Source organism: Neolamprologus brichardi, chromosome 2, assembly GCF_056152115.1.
Source record: "Neolamprologus brichardi isolate AB-2024 chromosome 2, ASM5615211v1, whole genome shotgun sequence".
In the NCBI taxonomy this organism is placed as follows: Eukaryota; Metazoa; Chordata; class Actinopteri; order Cichliformes; family Cichlidae; genus Neolamprologus; species Neolamprologus brichardi.
Window position 1 is genome coordinate 33,605,221 of NC_142105.1, and position 24,272 is coordinate 33,629,492.

At 39.3% G+C, this 24,272-nt stretch overlaps 1 protein-coding gene across 2 annotated transcripts in view; it reads left to right on the forward strand.

Annotated features, from left to right (window-relative positions):
• Positions 1-15,504, forward strand: part of glra4a (glycine receptor, alpha 4a) — a 53,781-nt gene extending 38,277 nt beyond the window's left edge. Inside the window, exons 6-10 of one of the 2 annotated variants that reach the window (XM_087851723.1) lie at positions 4,061-4,198; positions 4,434-4,648; positions 6,754-6,903; positions 9,497-9,607; positions 14,562-15,504. In XM_087851723.1, coding sequence (XP_087707849.1) covers positions 4,061-4,198; positions 4,434-4,648; positions 6,754-6,903; positions 9,497-9,607; positions 14,562-14,855 — 908 coding nt within the window. In that variant the 3' untranslated portion in view covers positions 14,856-15,504. The remainder of the gene's footprint in view (positions 1-4,060; positions 4,199-4,433; positions 4,649-6,753; positions 6,904-9,496; positions 9,608-14,561) is intronic. The other variant, XM_087851719.1, reaches the window with a different exon arrangement.
• Positions 15,505-24,272: the final 8,768 nt, after the last annotated feature.

A 24,272-nucleotide genomic window follows, 5' to 3' on the forward strand; every position in this document is an offset into this window, starting at 1 on the left:
GAGAGTATGAGCGTGCAGCGTTTAAAGCGTGGAAGTACTGACCTTACTTTGAGTTTGATTCCATAAAAAGTGACAAAAACATTAGTGTCCGTTGTGCGTGGGAAGAAAACTTCTTTTTACAGCGAAAAAACCCCTAAACTTCCGAGCAAGCACCGAGTAGCTACGACGTAATGGGAAACTCACAGAGAAACTCGCGGATTCTTCCACTGACCGCTGCACACCTGCACCAGGGTAACCCTCCGCCTACCCCACTCCTGCTTTACAGGTGAAAATAGAGCAACAGGACCGCTAGTCTTTGACTTTATTTATTTTCTGCTGTGTTTTACTTGCATCTATTTGAAAGACTGAGTGTAAACACACACAAAATATTTTATGTGCTGGAATGTGCAGAAAATAGGTTTAAATGTTAAACTAATTTCTTCCAGTCAGAGAATGTTGCAGATAATTTAATTGTTGCTTGATGCATAAAGTTAAAAGATTAAAACTAATAAAACAAGTTTTAAAAAGAGACTTTTCCATTTGATTACATTTTGTATGATGATTATGCAGAAAAAGTAGAATTGGGCTGAAAGATCTATCACTTTATCACCTATTCAGGTTGTAAATCGTGTTTTTAAAAAGTAACTAAGTAACTAAGTAATTAATTACTTTTGAAAATAAATAATCAGTAAGGTAACAGGATTACTTTTTTGTGGAAGTAATCAGTAATTAGTTACTGATTACTTTTTTCAAGTAATTTGACCAACACTGTTAGTCAGTTACTGAAAATTGGTGCTGCTGCTGACAGCAGCTGTCATTTTATACCACAATTGCCAAAACGTGTCAATTAAGTTGGTTTAGGCATCTAGTTAGGATCCCTCCTAGGCATCTTTCTTTTGGGAGGGGGGGATTTTTCTGCTTACATCTGCTGAGTGAAGACCCCAGTGTAAGGCCTGAAACTCACTTAAAGGAGTATAATGGGAATATCTGAGGATCCCCCGGTGGAACTGAAACCTTTGCTGGGCAAAGGGACGAGTGGAAACCCCAGCTATGTTGCTGCTGCTGCAATGTGACCTCAGACAAGGAAAAATAAAATGAACTTTTCCCCCCTTGAATCATTCACATTTTCTTACATGAAATATGGCAGAATTGTCAGCTTCTCACACTTTGTTTCTATCTTTAGTCTGACACTGTCTGCACTCCTGAACATTTCAGTGGGAGAGAGGATTAGATTTTCCCCCTAATCACTCTTTAGAGACTAACCTCTTTGTCTGAAGCTATCACAATTTCAGGTTGACACTGAAGTGCAGTCGTGCAAACATATTGGTTTTGCTGGGGTTTAAAGAGCAGAGCAGACCAAAGCAAGATCAAACTGCGACGTTACCCCTTGTATAGAATGCACCATCTATGTAAAATACTCTTGAGGGGATCATGTCAATTTCAGCAGCACAAATGCAAAACAGTCTGATTCCTCATTTGCACAGCTTGACAACTGCTTGGCATCAGCATTGATGCTGCCAGTGACACTGGCTAATCTTTAGTCCTGCTTTTTGGTGCTCGTTGGACTGAATGTTTGACAGAGAAGCTACTTTTTCACGTCACAGTGCCAGACGAATCAGTCAGCTCAGTGGAGTGGACAGTTTCAAAGGTTTGGATCAAGGCACCACATTTTCTCCGCATTTATTAAAACCAGAGAGTTTGGAAAAAATGTAGAAAACATATTTGAAACCTGTTAAAATGTTATGCACTGATAAAACAGAGTAGGAAGAGTATTCTCCTCTATCAGACTTCCTTTGCCTTTAGCAGAGATAGTATCTGCCCTCATGAAACCAATTTCCAGGATATAAATAATAAAACTTTAATTTTGTGTCCCTTTTATTATATGTGACCCACCCGCTGTGCCTAGGGGTGACCCAATTTCCCTTCACAGGGACAAAAAATTCAACTTTGGCAAAGGGTGAAATAGACAGAGCCTTCCAGAAATTCAGCTTTTATCCAAATAAGTTTAGTTTAAAGTTTTAACCTCTCTCTGGATTTGTACCTGACTCGGTAATAATCAAGAAGCAGAGGGACAAGCTGAGTTTTTATTTAATCTAATAAAATATAAAGACATTTCACCCTTCAGAAGTGCAAGAAGAGGAGACGTCGGGTAAACAGATGTGTGCCTGATGTGGCAGTGTCTGTCTATATGTGCGTGTATGTGTGTTAGTTCTGGGGGTTACTGTATCACATCACACTGCCATTAGAGGAGAGGTAATCATTTATGATTAAAGGCCTACTGAGGATGCTGCTGGTGTACACCACCCAAGGGTGCGATCACCTTGGCTTGAGCTTAATGTTAAGAGGACATTATGGGTTTTGCTGTCACTACCAGAGCTCTCGCAACACCATCTGCTCAGCATGAGAGAGTGAGAGGAGAATAATTGGGGGGGTTATCTTCTGAGGTTTAGAGAGCCAAGGCCACGGGCTTATATAGATATATAAATAGAGCCAACCATAGGATTCTGACACTTCAAAGCCTCATATATGCAGCTTATACTAGTTTGCTTTGCCATGAGCCATTAATGTTCAGAAACCCCAAATCTACTTGGAAGTTCCTCTATTAGTGAAAGCCAAGACTAAAACAGGAAGTGTGAAGCATAACCGCAACTTTCATTAGGTGAAAGACTTTATAACATGAAAAAAGAGATGGCATGTGACTAATGCTCATTACTCTACCTTGCTGAGATATTCCAGACATACTGGCTCATGAATTCCATTTTTATTGCACCTTGAAAGCTGTGTCGGTTGCGTTTTGACGTCTGTTAGCTCCGTCTGGCTGAAGAACAGAACAGAAAAGCATCTCATTATCTCAGGAAAGCATTGGTATTCCCCTTGGTTGTTGTAGCAGGATGTCTGAATGACAGTGACTTCTCCTTGTGAACGACATAAGCGTGTTTTAGTGGTGGTGTTTTTCAGACTGGTGGTGTGGGATTGGATGTAACATCGTGAATAATTGATGTCTTTTGTATTTCAGGCCCTAAAGGGTCCCAGTGGACATCAGTATTATTTAGATGTGCGAGGAACTCCTTGCTGTTGTTGCATGCAGCATGCATTTTTAATACACCTATAATCACGCAGCTGTGAGGAGTGTAACCCTTTTAAAAAATGATGCAAATCAACATGTGAATTATTTGTGTTTCAGGAAAAACAGCTGTTGACTTATCCCAAGTGTTTACATCTAAGTGCTTCTCTAAACTGCTATGTTGTAGTTCGTGCGTTAATGGTGTGTTGGCACCAGTTTCTCCGAGTTTCTCAGGCAGATATGCTCCTCGTGTCGCCTCCTTAGTCTGTAACCTTCAAACAACAACACAACTGTTGCTGTGCAGTATGATGTGACCTTTACTGTGACAAACAGGATGGCAGAGGGTAGCTGGTAGCTGGACAGATGGGGAGAGGAGCATTACATCACCACAGCCTTCCAAGTTTCATTCTGCCTCTCTCCAAGTGTCATTAGCCAAGGTTTCTCATGCACGGATTTTATACCGTGGTAGCAAGATCCCCTTGAAAAATTGGGTTAAGGAGGAGGAATAACGGCAGTGATAACAAGAATATTCGATAGCTGCTGAAGCAGGTTATCTGAGTTAAACAACACACAGACTTCTTTTTTGTAAACTTCTGCACTTCTCGTCTCAGAATGACTAAATAATGTGCAGCCTTGTTTTTCACTACATTCTGTATTTTGTGAAGAGTGCTTCCATAACTCTGTAAAGTGCTGTTGTACTGGTGCAGTTTGGCAGATAGTCAGTGGTAACTTGAAAATTGCATGTTCAATACTGAGTGTGCGAAGTGACGTACGTTAGCAGCTGCATGCATTTTTTTCATAATATGCAGTAGTGTAGGAAAATGCATGATGTGAAAATAGTGGGGTATATATCAGCTAAATGCCTCAAATATCAGGGAAGGTGCAAGGGAAAAACACAAACACAAGGAGGGATTTGTTTAGAACGAGTAGAAGAGACTAAGTTGTAATTGGAAGAGCACGTTTCTCACCATCTGTGTCTGTTCTCTCCTTTTTGTGCCCCTTGGTTTCCTTTCACAGTTGGTTACACGATGAATGACTTAATCTTTGAGTGGCTGTCTGAGAACCCCGTTCAGGTGGCCGATGACCTCACCCTCCCTCAGTTTGTGCTAAAAGAAGAGAAGGATTTGGGCTACTGCACTAAGCACTACAACACAGGTGCAATAAGTGTAACCAAGTTACCCATGTTATAAGACTTTTTTTGCACGTCATCTTATTCCTGTACACCCTGCATAATTCTGATTGCATGAAGTCTAGTAGCCTTCAAGAAAAATGTCATTTTAAAAGACAAACTTGTTTCTTACTGTATTTATATTTCAGGTCATGACACAAAAACATGAAAAACAAGTAAAGCAAAACAGGCAGTCTTTTGTCTTATACCAACTTTCTGCAGGTCAGTTCACCTGCATTGAGGTGAAGTTCCACCTGGAACGTCAGATGGGTTACTACTTAATCCAGATGTACATCCCTTCCCTTCTCATTGTTATCCTCTCATGGGTGTCTTTCTGGATAAACATGGATGCTGCACCAGCCAGAGTTGGTCTGGGCATCACCACAGTACTTACAATGACCACACAGAGCTCCGGTTCAAGAGCCTCTTTGCCCAAGGTGAGTCCTCAGCACAAAAATGGGTGAAAAAATACGACTGTAGTTTAACTTTCATGCAAGATTAAGCAATCAGTGTGTATGTATATGTATATGTATATGTATATATATATATATATATATATATGTATATATATATATATATATATATATATATATATATATATATATATATATATATAATATTAGGGGTGCAACAATACTCGTATAGATATTGAACCGTTTGATACAGTGCTTTCGGTTCCGTACGCATATGTATCGAACAATACAAAATTTTTAATTTATTTTTTCAACTTTCCTTCTGACGATGCTGTCTGTGTTGAGCGCTCAGTGGATCTGCGCTCGACAGTGCAGCCTGGGCGGAGTAGTCGAACACAGATTCACTGAGCACAGCGCAAGCTAGCTAGGCAGAAGTTAAGCTCGTTGCAACATGGCAAATTGAACCTCCCCCACCCTCATTCAGATCTGGCGTTTGGAACTATTTTGGTTTTCATGTGAGGTATGACCCTGAAGGTAAGCGCCTTATGGACTAAAGTAAAACAGTATGTTGGATGTGCCACGCAATGCTCAATTACATTGGTGGGAACTAGCGCGTTAGCGCAGTTAGCTCGTTTACGTGTTGACCGTCCAGCCCCACGCACGGGGCGATCAGCGGTAGCTCGTTAACGGAGATTTGCCGGGTTGTGGCGTTAACATCATTTCAGATTAACGCTGACAGCACTAGTGGGAACATAACGAATATGACTGCACATTTTCTCCGACATCATCTTAGTGCAAAGACAAGTGGAAGCAGACAAAAACAACAAGCACGCATGCTACAAACTTTACCCGAGTCATTTAGACAGCTGTTAGCACATGAAGTTTAAAATAAACATATCGGTCTGCTGGATTTAGCATGTTGCTTCTAAAATTAGAAGATCTGAGATGGAATAAATCACATCTAAAATGTCAGCAAAGTGCAAAGAAGTAACTTTTCTCCCACAGGACCTGAAATATTATCCTCAGAAACAAATGAACAGATTTTGAAACTAATAATATTCCCAGATTTGTCCAAAAACTTAAAGTATGAGAGGAAATAGGATTACATAATGCTATCAGCTCCAGAAAAAGGTCATTGACCAAGTGAAACATATGTAATAAATGGCATTGTGAACACTATTCTGACATTTTCAGACATATCCTTGAAAAAGTGATGCAGGATTTACAAAAACCATTAACTTTCCTGATAATACCTGACAAGACAAATCAAATGTTTCATGAGATATCAGAGAATCAATGTCTGTAAAAGACATTTTACGTGTAATTGGTCTGTATGAGTCTAGATTTAATGCGAAGACCTTGTGACTATCACAAGAAAAGCATCAGACACACTATGTCAGGCATTTCAGATCTATACACAACCTTAATCGGCACTTATCTATTTGATGACTGCAGTTTGTCCCAGATTTGAGCTGAATTAAACTGAGCATGTACTGAGTTCCTGAGACACTTCAGTGAGAGTTTGACGGAAACCAGAATTTGTCTCGTCCTGTTATTACTCCTACAAAGTTGTGCTGGCTGTGCCCACCAAAGTTAAGTCAATGGAAATGAAAAAAAGTCTTTATTTTGTCTTTATGTGGTAAATGGGCTGACATCTATACAGCACATTTTTAGTCTTTTGACTATTAAAGCCACATTTACTTATTCACAATAACATTACAGCAGCTTATTCTGACCCGCTCCACCTCCTGAGCCACAGGGAGTCATTTAAAAGAAACTGTTTGTCAATCCCTGTTTTTCCCTTGCTTCTCTGTATGTATCTGTAACAGTCAGTAAAATGCTGCTCAGTTGAGTGAGTGCCTGCTCAGTTGGTGTTGCTGATGTGGTGTGACAGATCTGTTCTCATGAATGACACGGCGAGGGGACTCCCCGAGCCTTAGCTGTGACCTGCCTCATGGCTTTGTGTCAACAGCCCACAACCCACTGACTCATTCGAATTCTAGGCCATCCCAAAGATGTATGTCATTATAGCGCAGAGCCAGAACGGGCCGACTGTGAACAACAAACGAAATTATCCATCAGCCTTATTGATCGGCTATTGATTACACTGTGACCTTGTCCTTTTCCAGGTGTCTTATGTGAAGGCCATTGACATCTGGATGGCAGTGTGCCTTTTGTTTGTGTTTGCTGCCCTTCTGGAGTATGCAGCAGTTAACTTCGTCTCAAGGCAACACAAGGAGTTCATCAGGCTGAGGAAAAAGCAGCGGCAGCAGAGAATAGTAAGTGTAAATGACGCAAACACACACTGCTACCAGAAAGAAAAACACACACACTTGTATTCAGTGTCACAATCTAGTAGATTCTGAAAAGCACGGATGAAGAAAGAAGACTCTCGAGTCCTCGTCATCCTATTTAGCAATGAATTTTGCCTCTTGTTGTTGTGCGATGCTGTAGATCCAGGAGCTGACAGCATCAACACGCTACAGCTGGCTGTCACATTAAATAAGGAAGATCCAGTCTCTTCAGTTCAGCTCGTGAGCAGTGACCTGTTAGAAGATCTTGTGATCTTTTACCTCTACCACTACTTTTGATGCAGAGCAACAGGCTTCTTACCAACCCTGTGACACTGAATTACTCTAAATTTGACTGTTATGACAGATATGAAAAGGTTATACTGATTAGTGTAGCCATCCAGTAACTAGGCAAGTTTATTTGTATAGCACAATGCAACAGCAAGGTGATTCAAAGTGCTTTACAGATATATTAGAAACAAAAACAATGGTTTAAAATTGATTAACACAAGCTAACTAACTAACAAACAAACAAACAAACAAAACAGATAAAATCAAAACAGATAAAATCAGAACAGTAGATAAAATCAGTAGTTAAAATATAAGTTTTGAAATTTAAGCTTAACAGTGTGGATTTGGTGTTTTATTCAGATGCAGCTGAGAACAGGTGAGTCTTCAACCTGGATTTAAATAAACTGAGTGTTTCAGCTGATCTGAGGCTTTCTGGGAGTTTGTTCCAGATATAAGGAGCATAAAAGCTGAATGCAGCTTCTCCGTGTCTGGTTCTGACTCTGGGAACTGATAAAAGACCGGATCCAGATGACCTGAGGGATCTGGAAGGTTCATACTGGGTCAGGAGGTCACTGATGTATTTTGGTCCTAAACCATTCAGAGCTTTATAGACCAGCATCAGAACTTTAAAGTCTCTCCTCTGACGGACAGGCAGCCAGTGTAAAGACCTCAGAGCTGGACTGATGTGGTCCACTTGTTTGGTTTTAGTGAGGACTCGAGCAGCAGAGCTCTGAATGAGCTGTAGATGTCTGACTGATTTTTTAGGTAGACCTGTAAAGATGCTGTTACTGTTACTACTGCAATTTAATTTAATTTCTTTGTCCTTGCTCTATTTTTTCATCAAATTATGTGAAATTGGGCTCGGTAGTTTTTGAATAATTTTACTGAGCACAGCTAAGAGTTGACTTTTACCAACAATGTACAAAATAAGAATATCATCTATTTTTTAAACACTAAAACAAACCTATTCCAACAGGTAGACATGTAAATATGTAAATGACCTATGGGCACTTTCCAATAAGCCAACCAGCCTGCAGGTGCACTCTAAATGTCAGTGAAACACTGAACTCCATGTATTTATAATTTTCTATCACACAATAAAGTTTGCAGCTATAGTTGGTAAGTTGCTATTAAAGGGGCACAAGCACGTTCACATTGTATGTGCAGAAGATAAACAGGCATAAGTCCCATTATTAGGCTGTCCATTTGAATTAAAAGAGTAAAACTGTGATAGAGCATCTTAGCAAGACAAACACCAAAGCAACAACTTAGCAATTTGGTTTGTTCTTATTAATAGTTTCTTATTTACCTGGAACGCTTGAATTTGTGTTTATTAATAGTGATCAGTCTAAAAGTTGCAACACCAACCCTCAGTAAGTGCTATCTTTTGGTTTTTGGTCCTGGCATATTCTTCCATCCAAAAACATATCTCCTAAACTGAATCCATGTCCTGAATAGCAGTTGTTAGAGACGACAGCTTGTAAGTTGACAAATAAAAGTCTTTAAAGAGTGGTAAGACAGAGATGTTTGTCTCAAGAGAAACAAGCAGGATATTTTGAAAATCCCATTAAACACCTCCAAGTCTAGACAGCCTAGACCCGTGGCAGCGTTCCCTGTAAATGCAGGAGAGTCCAGCAGGTTTGCAGGACAGCCAGCCTCCTGCACAGCAGAGAGAAAAGAGGAGAGATGGAGAATAATGGTCTGTAGAGAAAAGGACTTCCCCTGTTCACATCAGTTGGACAATTACTCCCACAGAGTTGGAGGGCACAAACTATACATCTGAGGGATATTGACGCCCGGCCCTGTAGTTGTAGCAGAGAGATGTTGCGAGTCTGAGGCAAACAAATCCCAGACTGACTGAGGCTTAATCAATGAGAGGCGAGATTTCAACCAGCTACTGTATACTGTGCATACCCACAGCGATCAAATGTGTAAAAATAAATACATGGATTTGTACTTCCATTTATAGTCTTTACAAAAATAACTTGAGCTGTCTCCCTGAGGAGTCTTTTTTTGTCTTCAAAGTCGTTTCTTTTCACTAACATCTACACTCAGTATCTCTTTAATTAAAAGCTAAGAACATCTACTTGAGTTTGTTATTTGCACCTAAAGTTTGTGTGTATTATATCACATGATATAATATGAACATGATTTTTTTTTAATTTATCTCTAATACTCAAAACAAATCAAATATATAAGATAAATGCCTTCAAAACTCATTTTTTAATCATAAAAAATGAAATGGTCAGTAACTGCTATCTCTGTTTGTCCACCATCCTTTCCAATGGAGGTATCTGCTAGTCAGCCTGGGAGCGTTGAGTCGTTGCGAAAAGCCAGTGACATCCCTGCTAACAACTCAACCTACAGGAGTCTCAATCAGCACTGCAGCGCTTGTGCCAGGGTAAAAGGAGTAAAAATCTAACCCGGTGTCAACCCTGACCTTCCCAACCCTATTTCTGTCCATGCATCCACTTTTTCAAACCGTGTAGAGCAACTTTCACCTTAAACGTGAATTCCTGACCTCTTTTCCTGAATTAAACCCAACTTGTGCTGATCTCATCTTGTTTCTATAGTCAACGCCCTTTGACCTTTAGCTGTGGAAATCTTTGCACTTTGCCCTTTATTCTTCCCCGGTGTGTAACCTGTTTTCAGGCTCCAGGTATTCTTTCCTTGTCGAAGGAGAAGCCATGCTGTTGTATTATATGTGGAATGTGGTTTAATAATGTCTTGCTGAACAAACTTCAGCTACTTTCTGGATAAATATATCATCTGGGTGGTAGTACGTGTTCCCTAAAACTTGAAATGTGTCATTCAATATGATTGAGCATTAATGGTGCCTTCACAGAGTAGGAAGCTATTAGATATGGACCCCAGTACAGTCACAGATGTAAACTTTTGAATTGTGTATTGATAACAAGCTGAAAACACATTATTCATGATGTCCAGAGAATATTAGACTTTATTTGTCAGACCACAATGCAGTTATTCACTTTGCCTCATTTCAGTTTTGATTGAGCTTGGTCTGGTCTGGTCTGGTCTTGGTCAGGTGATGGTCTGTCTGGGGCCAAAGCAACAGGTGCCGATATAATCCTAACCATGTAGAAATCTTGGCCAATCAGAAGTCTAGAAGCCTGGACGGGAAAGAGTAAACACATGAAGCATAGAAGCAGTCTTTGGTCTTTTCTAAATGGAGAGACAGTAACTGCGTGTGTATATGTAAGCGTGTAAAAGCTGCATATAGTAAGATAAACAGCAACAGTATGTAGTCTATAAGCGCCATTGTAGAAATTTATCTCATGTACACTATTACGTGGCGCTAGGGCTGCCACGATTAGTCGACTAGTCACGATTACGTCGACTATCAAAATCGTCGATGACTGATTTAATAGTCGACGTCGTTTGAAGCTTTGTAAGATCACAAAAGACGCAGGAATAAGTAGCAGGGTTTAAGAGTGTAATAACGGACTGAAACAGAAGATGGCAGCACTGCATGTACAAGGATGCCAGCTGCCGTTAAACCCCGAAGAAGAAGAAGCTGTGTCCCAGAATTCATAGCGCAGCCCAGCTCAGTTTCCAACAATGGCGGCAGCTAGTTAGTTTTAATGTTACTCTTATTATTCTTTCTGGGTCACAAAATAAACGTTTAACATATTTTCAGGCGAGAATGTAGCTGTGTAAACCTCAAATATCTGCTCAGTTTATCAAGACACCACATATTTTCAAAATCGCTCCGACGTTTTTGGAGACGTCTGTTACCCACTAGCTCGATAGCTAGCCGGGGGCTAGGCTAACTAGAGCCGATGAGCACACCGGACTCCCGGCTAATCGTTTTCAAACCCACCGCCTCTTTCGCTACTCAGGTTAAACATGATATATAAGTCACTTAGATAACTTAAACATGTTATTATTTGGCTTTTTGTAGTATTTTATTTGTTCCTGAGTAAATCGGTTTGGCTGAGATTAAAATTATAGTTTTTACACAGCTGAATAAACATCAAGCAGACAGCTGATTATCAGAAGTGTGAGATGCTCGAGAGTTTACTCCGGTGTCCTGTTATATTTTAGATAGCAAGGAGTTTATTAAACTTCACCGAAACAATCTGCAGATTTCATTAAAATTTAATAAACTGTCATCTTGTCTTTATTTTTAGTTAGCACATACCTTAAACACTTAAAGCTGTAAGCTAATGATAGTTATACAAGAGCAGATGCTGCTGGTGCAATAAGCTGTACGTTTTAGGTCCAATGGATGATGATCTGATTAGTCGACTAATCACAAACATAATCGGCGACTAGTCGACTATCAAAATAATCGTTTGTGGCAGCCCTACCTGGCGCACAGCATGACGTCAAAAAAGGCGCACACCTTTGATGTTGCGTGAGTTTTCGAAACTCTCCGTCCTGGCAGGAGTTTTTAAAAATCTCAAAACGCCATTTACGTGTGGACGAAAGGCCCAAACGCATAGAAAAAGCTTCATTTTCAAAAATACCCATGTACATTTGGGCACACCCTGGATTTTGTTTTTAAACGTTGTTTCTTCTCATGTTTTATTTGGTTCACTGATAGTGGTTTTAAAAAATTCTGAACCCGTTTTTTTATTTGTTTGTTTACTACACAATCATCTGTCTCTGGTGCAGTGGCAGAACAATCACTGCCAGTCATTGTAACCTTTCAGCTGTGTCCTACATATTTTCTGGACACTCTTCTTTCAGTGATACAGTCCATCCATTGAGTCATCCATTTTCCTTCGCTTGTCCACTGGAAATGTATTTCCATTGTAATAGTTTGAAAGATTAGTCCTTACTCAGATGCACATTTTATATTCAACGATGTTAATGATCTAACTAATTTTGTACCAGTGAGTAAGCATAGTTATTCACTGGTAAAATGACTAACTGATGTAATTAAAGAACATGAAACACATGAAATTTTACTAAAGCAGGAAAAAAATAGCTCGTCTGTTCTGATCATTTGTGTTTTTAGACAATAACTTTACTCTCCACAGAGCACAATGTGGTAATCAGAGCGGGTTCAGTTGAAGTTATGCCAGTATAGCTGCTGCGGAGAGCACAGAGCAGAGATGAGCGCCTGTTATCTTTAGAGAAATGCACCATTAGACTTTAGCACATGATGTTCTGTATCGTTTAAGGTGGCAGAGGGATAATTAAGCTGTGCTAGAAGAGCAGTGTATTCCCTATCCACCTGTTGCATAGTGCAGTTTACCAGTGGAGTAGCAGAAAGTTGGTCGCAAGGTGTAAGTTTACAGTAAGTTAGTATACTTAGATGTGCACTCTTGGTATCTTTCTGCCAAGTCTGTACAGTACTGAGAAACGACATTCAGCAGAGAGCCAGAGAGCTGCCAGGGTCAGTGAGAGAGAAACAGAGAGAGGCGGGACACGGGGATCAGAGCTTTCAGGGCCCTTCACACTGACTACTAATCATCCAATTTAGATCCCACATCTTCACTTTCCCCTGCTAAAGTGAATCTCTCAAAGTGTCAGAGGGCTGTCAGAGTTAAGCTGCATGTCTATTAATATTCTCTTCAAAGGGCGGGAACAGTGTCTCAATAACTGTTTAAAAAAAAAAAAAAGTGCATAGCCATTCATCAAAGCATAATGCCAAGTGCAAGGTTTTTTGGCGAGATCATGACTTTATTAATATTTTGAGCCATTTTATTAACATTATGAAAGGTCTGTCATTCTGTAACTTTGAAAAGGGGAAAGACGGGGGTTATTATTTTCAGAGTGACAAAAAGAAGATGCCCTCATTTTCACTTCTTTGGTTGTTTGAATGAAGTAGATTGTTATAGATACTTTTAATCTACTTTAAACTCAACATCTTCAGGGATACGCCAGGCAAATTTTGAAGCTCTTAGGATAATCTGGAAGGAGTCACATTTTTGATAGTCAGCCTATGGACCCAACTCCTCTCTCTGTTCCCAGTATCATCATCAAATCCAAATGCATGATTTAATATGAAAATATCATATTTCCGGCAGTATAATGGGCTCAGTCGATCACCCTAGAGTCGACTCGAACTGTGCAAGTGGTCACATGTTACAGCTCTCACACACCAGATGCATAATTTACTGGACAAATTTGTAACATTTATTTTTTCAGATCAAGCTTGATTTTTTTTTCTTTTCATTTCATGAAAATAAACTGATCTGACCAGTTTAACCGCTGCATTTGGCAGCAATTGCACTTAAAACATGCACTGATATTGAATATATGATGATACGGAAATACTGAAATAATACTGGTTTACCTCCAACCCACAGCCAGACGCTGATCCGGGTCAATTAGCTCCGTGGTATCGTTTCTCTGCCTCCTCAGATGTTCCCAATTCTGCCAACAAGAGCTCAAACTGCCCCACTGACTTCCTGAAATATGTATGAAACATGATACAGCTTCAACTCTGGATCAAACCCTTCTCTTGAGGATAGGATGAACCCAGAATCTCTATTTCTTCCTAAAAAAAAAACAAACCAGGACCAGCTTACGATGCAGACTTTTTTGCGGACAATGTTTTCCGCTACGATGGAACACTTGCTGTGTTTATATACGTTACACAATGAGGTCACATCTGAAGAAGAATTTTGTGTCGTTTTTTCCCAGTGCACTTGGTGTGTAAAAGCCTTCAGGTACCGGTGTTCTTTGCTCCCATTTGTAGCTCACCTCAGAGATGAAAGCAGTTGGACTTTGTACCTGCTTCATATTGCTAGCAGTTATCTCTACTGACTCTACTACCTATGCTGATGCTGATATAAGCGTGGCAGCAGAAGCATGCAGCACTACAAAGTAAACTGCTACAGTTTATTTGTGCTTTCAGATGAGTTTCAACCCTCAACCCAGGTGTGTTTTTTTTCCCCCCTTTCCCTGTCTGCTGAATTTTTCTAGTTTTTGAAAAATCACTACTTATTTAGTTTTAAGAGAAACAGATGTTGATGTTTTTCAACTCTGAATCTAATGTAACAATGTTGCTTTTCAATACAGTTTTATGTTTGTGTTATAAGTTTGCTTGAGTTTTGACTTCTGCTTCTCTTAAATGTAATTCTCCTAAACTTAGGCTGGTGTTATACACTTGGTGACAAATCATCACCGTTTTATTTAAAAAAAACAAACAAACAAATGTCAGGAATTTGACAGAACATTTTAGTAAACATAACTTTTTCTTTTTCCTTTTTTTGCTATTGTTGTTTGGGTGATCTCATTCTTACACTGCGCCGCCCTTTTGTGCTACTACACCACAGACGCATTTAAGAATCAGCCACTGAGCGGAAATGTGGAAAGCTGTATGCTAATTCTTGTTGACAGCGAGAGGCCAATCTGTTTTTCCCTGCTTGACTCCACAGGAGGAGGAACTGGTGAGGGAGAGCCGCGGTTTTTACTTCCGGGGTTATGGCCTGGGTCACTGCCTGCAGACCAAGGATGGCACTGCTGTGGAAGGAGCCAGCGTGTTCACCCCACCGCCACCTCCGATTACCATGTTTGATGGAGGAGTGCTTCACAAGCGTTTCGTGGACCGAGCCAAACGAATTGACACCATATCCAGAGCCGTTTTCCCCCTGAGCTTTCTCATATTTAACATCTTCTACTGGGTCACCTATAAAGTGCTGCGACATGAAGACATCCATGCAAATTTGTAAAACACTCTGCCAGTCTGGGATGTTGTTGTTTGTTTGTTTGTTTGTTTGTTTTCTCGAAACCAAAACTGCCTGTCAATCTACATTACAGTGAGGAACCGTGTCAAACGGCACATCTGCTTCTCAGAACCACTGCTAAAAATAAAAATGTTGTGCTCAGGTGCGTCTTCAGGATCGTGGACATAGAGCAGAAACTCGATTATGCTGCGTGGTTTCTGGCTGTTGTGTGCATTCCTGTCTTGGATTGAGTTGCCTGGATTACAGCAGAGACGAGACACTGACGGTACTTCTGGGTTCATGACCTTTGCTTCAAAAGATGGATAAATGATTTCAGCGAAGTTGGTCCTGGCTGAACAAGACATTCTGACTTGAATTTTGACACTACCCAGCTTTGAATGAATGTTTTTGAAAATATTTTTTTTAAACAACTTTAACAAATGGGTGCAAACAGTCCGGGCGGGGCGGGGAGGGGGCTCTTTGATATTTCTGACTATTCAGTACGTGATGATCATTCAGTTTAAGTATCTGTAACAAGAGATTATACATAATGGTGTATAAAAGTGTATATAACAAAGCTGTTCATTATACTGCACAAAGCACAAATATGTATTTCCTTTTGTCTAAATTTAAATAAATTAAATAAATTGTTATTCTGCCAGGAAAACAAATGATTTTGCTTCTCTTTAACCTTAGTATTCAAATAATTCATTTTGGGGGGTGGAGGGACAATGTAGTCAAAGAAATCAGTCACAGAATAGCTGAATCACACACAATTACGTTTCTGTTGCATTCATTTAATAGCAGCAATCAGCTCTAAAAGCCCAAGTGGAAAGAAATTTAAAAAAGGTTCTGAATAAAGAAATTACAAATGTTACAGATGCAAAATCCTAAATTGACATTAAGATTGTTGGAGTTTGATTCGTGATAACATGCCACTTGCATAATAAATCTTGCAGGAACTCACTGAAAGATTGCATAAGGGCTGCTATCCTCAGGAGTGGTTTGGAAGGTGTGGAAATTCAGGGATGCAGTAGAGGGAGAGCATCGGCAGTGAGGGAGGACGAATGGGTTTTTTAATGGGAAATCAGAGGGTTGTTTTATCAACTAATGAGTTTGAAAAGGGCTTGGTGTTCCACTGCTAATGACAATGAATTCAGAGAGGCAGCCAGAGCCTACTGTCCTTTTGTTGGCAATCCTAATCAACTCCTCTGTATTGTATGGTTCCCCTGGTAATGAAAATGCGTGTGTGAGAATCCTTTAGTGTATGTGTGTGTTTCATCTGCCTGCTCTTATATCAATGGGGTTTGTGCTTTAAACTTTACTGGGTTAAATATTATCCTATATGTTGCTATTTTTGGAATCAAAATCTAGCGTACTGGATGAAAGGCTCAAATAAGGAGCTACTGTTATATAAATGTAAAAAGCATTTACACGCTGGACTCTTTGCCTCAGCTTGAAGGACACGTACCTTGAAGTCCTTCATACTTGCTTGTGACAGCTTAAATTTCTAAAACAGTCTGCAAGGGCATGCAAATGTCAAAAGTGTTGACTGTTGCATGCCATGGCTAATGCATTCCCCTTCCTTTAATCTGCAGCCTTTAGGACATTAGTTTGAGGAAATTTGGGGAAATAAGCTGATTTGCTTTTTTGCCTCTAGTTAATTGAGATTAGAATCCTTCCCATGTCTGACTCTATTTAAACAAAAGTCACAAATTGACACTTTACATCTCATCTGTTTAATCCATGGTGGCTGTGGGTGTTTGTAGTGGATCCCTTGGGTAAGCTAGGAGGGTGTGGACTGTGGCTCATTCAATCAGACTGGCATCTGGGGAGTTTCTCATTTCTACGGTTCGGCCCATCTTCTTGTAACTTTAGGCACTCTTGAGAAGTTTTTTGTGTGATGTAAGGTGTGTTTTCCTCCTAGTTAGAGACTGTTGCCATTGATGAGTGCAGTTGCCGTGCGGGGCTATGCTCGTAGATGGTGGGTCCACATGAATCCCAAGAAGAAAGCTCCGACAGCAGAACATTGCATTTAAACAAAGTATGAACCAAGGATTGAGGTAGAGAAAAGTGTCTATCCTGTGGCTGGTTAGTGAGCAGTTGTTGACAGTGGCTAACCTGAAATAGAATATCCTGAGGCATACTGAGCTGCACTTAAAACCACCTTGCAACTGCAGGTTGCAGGTTGCTGTCATTGCCTGTAGTTTGCATGGAAAATCTTGACTTGCAACTGTTTGCAAACGACCTGCCTGGCCTTCAGAGTAACGTGTTGAGGTGTGTTGGTTGCAGCAGTGAGGCAAAACCATGACTTTAAAGGCCAGCATTCTCTATTCCCACTTTTTCCAGTTTCATTACAGCTTGGCAAGTAGTTTATGCAGCCAAGTTTCAAGGCTGCGATGTTACTGAAGTAGACCTCTCCACTGTGTGTGCTGTGCTGTTGATTCCTTTTGGACCATTTTAATGAGGTTTTCTGACAAATAATAATAATTTGTGCTGTACTTTTGGTGAGTAAAAATCCAGTGTTTTAACAGTCTAAGGAAACAAAACTAATAAATAAGGAAGACTAAAAAAAGTTTGTGCATTGTACCCATATGGCTGTTGTTTCCTTTTGCACTTTCCAGTCCAAATATGCTGTTTTGGCGTAAAACCAGATCTAGTTGCATTCTAATGTAGATCTGTGTAGATTTCAGTGTTCCTGGCTGCAAAAACAAAAAACATAGCCAGTTTGCAGAACCGAAAACCAATTTCTCAATACAGACATTCAGAATTGGCATTGTTGATGCCCACACAACAAAAGGTCAAATAACATTTTGAAACTCAAAACACTAACCAAAATTTCTCACATCCGAAACAAATAGTATCGCACAGCGTCGCCTCCTTTCATTGTAAGTCAGAGATGGGGTTATTTTGACTCTGAGGGGGGGAAACAGCACATTTGTTACAAAATAAGAAGCTTTTCTAAATCTTCAATTGACTGACACACGCAAAATAGGCCCAGTGATTTCTGGCACATTATGCTCTATTGCCTCTTCAAGAAAACAGCATGTCCGCTCAAAATGTGCGTTATTTTGAGGACAGAGGAAGACTGATGGATTCCAATAAAGCAAGATCTTTGCTATGCTGGCTGGATTTGCACCCTAACTTTCATTACACACAAATTCCCAAGAGTGCGATGACTTTAACAAAAACCCTAAACCCATGCACCAAACAAGGCACCAAAAAGAAAACCAAAGCCATTAAACCAACTGATTTATAAATTAGTCCCAACGGACGGATGGACCCAAATGAAAACATAAAATATTCATTGTTCCAACCGGATTTACATGCATCCAGTCATGTGCTATGTGTGGCTGTTTATTTGAAGGCTTCTCCAGGGAATGCTCAACGCTGACAAATGACACACATGACTTTAAGCCATGTGATTGTGTAACATACAGTCAGCACGGGAGAAAGGAATATGCGTTTGATGGAGCTGCTGGTCATCATGTTCGAGGTATGCCTTCACTGTCTCCCTTGGGAGTGATTAACAGCTTTCCCCCCCTCCCCATTTTCACTGAATGTCAGTAGAGCTAAAACTGAAGAGTGCAACCTAAGACCTGCAATCAATACTCTTCTCTCAGAGTATAAGCATTTCACCTGTTCTCTGCAGACAGAATTGTACGTGCCTTCAGTCGTTGGCTCTTCTCTTCAGGTCCTCATTAAAAATGTCTTAGATCAGCAAACTGCTGTTTATCTAGTTGGAAAAATGCTTTAGGAACCATCAAAAATAAACCTAGTGTAGCATAGATAGATGATATAATTTTAATCAGAGCTTATGAGTTAGATCACTGTTACCAAGCATTTATCACAGAAAAATACCCTGTTTGTATAAGAACCTTCATAGCAGAATGCTAGATAAAGAAATATAGCATCTAAGGGGAAAATATTGCCTTCTGTTGACAGTGATGCATTGGTGAGACAATGCTACACGTGTCACCTTTAAATATATGAGAGTAAACAGAGGAAACTGCTGGTTCCACACAACATTATGGCTGCAAATCTTGTGAATGTCACCCAGCATTTGGATAGAGACGTCCTTGCACTTTAAATACACCTTTTTCTTCCCCCATAGGCATACTTGTGAATTCAGTACTATGTAGGTGGTTCAATGGTTTCATGCAAATATCCTGTCTTTCCTCTACTGATGATCCATTATACAATGACACACATGCAGCTGGATCTATGTGACTATTTGGTGCCCAGTAGGCTTTTCAGTGTATTCATTATTCTTTGGGTTGTAGTGCAATCAAAATCCCCCTGACAAACACTTCAAGGGAAGGTTTAATTTCAGATCCTGTGCTTTTTCTGTTTTGTGAAATGCCCCATCCTTTGGAAATAGTGCTTCAGATCTCCTGAAAATCCACAGCAGGTACTCAAGAAATATGATATATGGAAAACGGCTAAAAGGGAGATAAAATAAACAGAGTTTATCATCTCCAAGTCTAGACACAGTAACTTCCTTTCAGTCAATACAACACGATACTCAATTTAACTTATATAGTGCCAAATCATCACAGAAAATGTTTCATGTTCCTTTTATATTGTAAGGCAGCGGTCTCCAACCTTTTTTGCGCCACGGACGGTTTATGCCCGACAATATTTTCACGGACCGGCCTTTAAGGTGTCGCGGATAAATACAACAAAATAAAACTAGTACTGGTACCGAAAAAAAGAAGATTTATTCATAACCAGAGATGGGCAGTAATGCGTTACTGTAATCCGATTACTTTTTTCAAGTAACGAGTAAAGTAAGGGATTACTATTGCAAAAACTGTAATTAGATTACCGTTACTTTCCCGTAGGAACGCTGCGTTACTGCGTTACTAAAACCGTGATTTTTTTGCGAGAATGTCTCATGACAGTGACGTAAGCGAGTGCGACGTTCGTGACAACAGCTGTGTGCAGATCAACAATGGATCATATATGGAGTGCAGAGAGAGTATGAGCGTGCAGCGTTTAAAGCGTGGAAGTACTGACCTTACTTTGAGTTTGATTCCATAAAAAGTGACAAAAACATTAGTGTCCGTTGTGCGTGGGAAGAAAACTTCTTTTTACAGCGAAAAAAACCCTAAACTTCCAAACAAGCACCGAGTAGCTACGACGTAATGGGAAACTCACAGAGAAACTCGCGGATTCTTCCACTGACCGCGGCACACCTGCACCAGGGTAACCCTCCGCCTACCCCACTCCTGCTTTACAGGTGAAAATAGAGCAACAGGACCGCTAGTCTTTGACTTTATTTATTTTCTGCTGTGTTTTACTTGCATCTATTTGAAAGACTGAGTGTAAACACACAAAAATATTTTATTTTATGTGCTGGAATGTGCAGAAAAAAGGTTTAAATATTAAACAAATTTCTTCCAGTCAGACAATGGTGCAGATAATTACATTTTTGCTTGATGCATAAAGTTAAAAGATTAAAACGAATAAAACAAGTTTTAAAAAGAGACTTTTCCATTTGATTACATTTTGTATGATGATTATGTAGAAAAAGTAGAATTGGGCTGAAAGATCTATCACTTTATCACCTATTCAGGTTGTAAATCGTGTTTTTAAAAAGTAACTAAGTAATTAATTACTTTTGAAAAAAGTAATCAGTAAAGTAACGGGATTACTTTTTTGTGGAAGTAATCAGTAATTAGTTACTGATTACTTTTCTCAAGTAACTTGACCAACACTGTTCATAACACACGTGAAAAGACCCAGGAAAACCGAGTTAACGATAAAAACCCTGAAAACTATACATTTCACACCTGAGCCTCAACTCTCGCGGCCCGGTACCAAACGACTCACGGACCAGTACCGGTCCGAGGCCCAGGGGTTGGGGGCCGCTGCTGTAAGGTAAAGAAGACTTCCATGGGAAAAAAACACTGGGCAGCAGTGGAAAGGAAAAAAATACCTTTTTTGCACCACAGCTTTGTAGCTTTTTTAGGAGCCACTACTTCCACAGCTGGTACATCGATACACCAAAAAACGAAGAATTTACAGCCAAATTCTTGAAACTAACTGCTGTTAAGTTTAGAAAGCTGGACACAGTGTTGAAGCTTTAGTAAATAATTCAATAGACAAACCCATCAACAATCTTTTCTGCTGTTCTTCTTGCAACAACAATGTTCAGACATTCATCAATACCCTGACATTTCTGCACATTCAAAAAACATGCCTAGCAGACAGCCTTTTAATATTAGCTAGATAGCAGGCAAACACGTGAAGCTGGAGTCCACCCCGGTTATACGACTCGACACTGTTGATGTAGCTATGATTGATGCGTCAGCTGGATCTTTCAAATACAGACAGATAGACATCCAGCCTGCTCATTTTAAACCATTCCTCCAACCTGAGACAAGAAAATATTTCTTCAAGAAAACTGCAAAAGACAAAAAAAACTATATTTCAAGCAGCACTGAAAAACTCCTCACTGTGTATACTTATACAAGAAATCCCATGTGGTTTCATTTCCACTAATCCCTCGCTGTGCTTCTACATTTCTGTAATTCCAACATCTGAGAGAAGCCCTACAGCTGGGAAGACTGCAGCTCAAGGTTTACATGGATAATGCTTATAGATGTATATGCACACTGCACGGTCTTTGTGTGTGAACAGGAGAAACAAGGAATTAGTCACTTCCCTGTCCCTCTGTAGACAGAATAGGTACCAACTGAAACGATGTCAACCACAGAATTACTTCACTTTAAAAGATTTTAAAACTCCTGGGGAGAGTTTAGTTGAAGATTGAATTAGGAATGATGCCAGTTCCTCTGCATATTACAGTAGTAATACATGTAATGCATATAAAGTATGTCATCTGTGCAATGCCAGAAAGATTTATGCCAGAAAAGCAACCAGGATTAAGACATAAGGACATGTACATTTGATAAAAGGAGACCATGGGGGAAGAGAACAGACAGTTTTAGGACTATTAAACTTAGAAATGTGCCCAATGCTAAGAGGTCGGGGTCAAAAATATATATATTTTCAAACCTAGTTGGTTTACATCTCAGTACTTGTTTCTGCATTTCCTTGTGTCAGTTATGGCTGTTACTCACTTCCTGTTTTATTTTATTGGTTATTTGCTAGTCTCTTGTTTCAGTAGTGCTTTCTCCCCGGTCTGATTTTGACTGTCTGTCTTCACCTGTATAATTGCTTTCACTTGTGTCACCAGCTAGTTCCACTTCCCTGATCACCTCACGTCAATAAATAGTCAAGTCCTTCCCCTCAGTCTTTGTCTTGGTGTCAGTTCATTGTTAATGTACACTTATGCTGGTAGTTTAAAATCAGACTACAGTGGTTAGAGGATCTAAATGCTCTTATGTACGTCATATAACACTTAATCATGAAGGTTGGAAAGGGGAATGCATGTGACTCACAAAGGGAGATAGTTTTTCATCAAACTGGATAGATGATCCAACACAACTCTAACCTTTATTAAGGCTTTCAGTGACAAAAGTTAAATGAAACTAACAATAAAACAACCTTAAACACAACTAAGGCAAACTGGCTTTGTAGTGTCAGTGTCTGTTAAATGAAGCACAATGTCGACTCTTGTCTTCAACATCTGAAAATTTGCTTTGATCATGTTATTATAACTTTTTACAGTTTTTTTCAGATATATTTTTCCATTTTTCAGGCAACAGTTTCATAAGAATTACATTGTATTACAGCAGCATTATGTTTATATATACAAGGAGAAACAGACACTTCTTTTAAGGGTTCACAGCACATTGTGAAGACAACATTAATATTTACATGATCTGCATCACTTACGTTACTTATTATTTATGATTATGATTATGAGTTATGGCCATTTAAGTTTTGTTTATATTTAAGAAGAAGCTTCTCGGATGAGAGGTGAAACGTCTTAAAGAAGTCCAGACGCTTTTCTTTGCAAGCTCCTTTGACTACGATGACCTGGATGACTGAGAACCTTCACAGACATGTTTATATTTACATTTCGTTACATGTAAACTCCACGTGATTAATATAAAAACACACTATTCAAAGCAAAAAATAAAGAACTGCCAGGTAATATTCAGAGTATGTTTTTATTGAAAGAAGGAAGTTATAATTTAAGGGGTTTTTGTAACTTTAAAACAATGAAGGTACGTACGACAAGAAAAGGCTTTTGTGTTTCTGTTCATGGAGTGAAACTGTGGAACAGTCTGAATATGGAATTAAAGCAACGTCCAAACATAAAACTGTTCAAAAGGAGTTATAAAAATATGATCTTCTCGAACTATAAAGAAAAGGAAAATATTTAAATTAAGTGAATGTCTCTATTTAAAAAACAAACAAACAAACAAAACTCATGATGTGATATTATAGTATATAGTATATCAGAAATCTGTTCACTGTTTTTATTACAAATTATATCAGTAAGGAAGCTGACTAAATATTAACTGATAATTTATGGCAAAGGGGTGGGATTAAATAAGTGTTTACTTCTTCCCTTTCAACATGTCAATTAATCATAACATTTTTTTGTATGTATTTTTTTTCTTTCTCAATTTCTTTTCTAAATGTACTTGTATATTGTTCACATGTTGAAATAAATTACCAATCAATCTAAAAAAAACTGTGTAGGTTTACAAAGTAATTGTGGGATGATCTCCTTTCCTTTTTAAAAAAGGATGGTCTGGTGTATCCTGGTGTAATAAATGTAATAAATAAATGATGTAATAAAGGAAGCACCAAAGAACTTTTCCTCATTAGTATTTAGAAAATTTGACTTGCTCTTGTTTTGGATGCCATGTAGACACTTCTGTGTCAGTTCACTCAGTTAGAAAAACCTATCAAAGCTAAATCGATTATTCAACCCCAGCCCAGGTCTGGAGCACGAAGCCAGTGCAGAAGTGTTCAAACCTTTTTTTTTTTGCCTGTCCCGTTTGGCTCTTTTGCCATCAGAATTATTGTCTAAAGGCGAAGAAAGATGCCCAACGGATTTTCTTTACCAAATTGACCATCCCAGCTTTGCCGTAATGGTCCATTTGATTCACCTTTTATTGTTTATTTTATTTTCACTTGCTGAATACAGGACAGACTTGACTGGGGGAAAGAAAAACAGTTGAGAAGAGGGTCGGGGGAGTAGGACAAAAAACAAAAACCAACAGAATAAGCAGAAGAAAAAAAAATCCATATATCGATCACCTGGATCACCTGTTGAGAAAGAAAAAAGAAAACAAGCAGAAGAAAACGAGAGTAATAGAATAAACAACATCACAATGATATATGTGAATATGACAGTAAATACTAAATAAACATTATTGTGCAGCACGTAAGATCGACAGCACAGTGTGCTTTGAGGTAGGAGCCAAAAAGGGTGTAGTTTGTGTGTGTGAGCACCCGTGTGTACACCTGTGAGCATGGACGCGCTTGTTTTTTAAA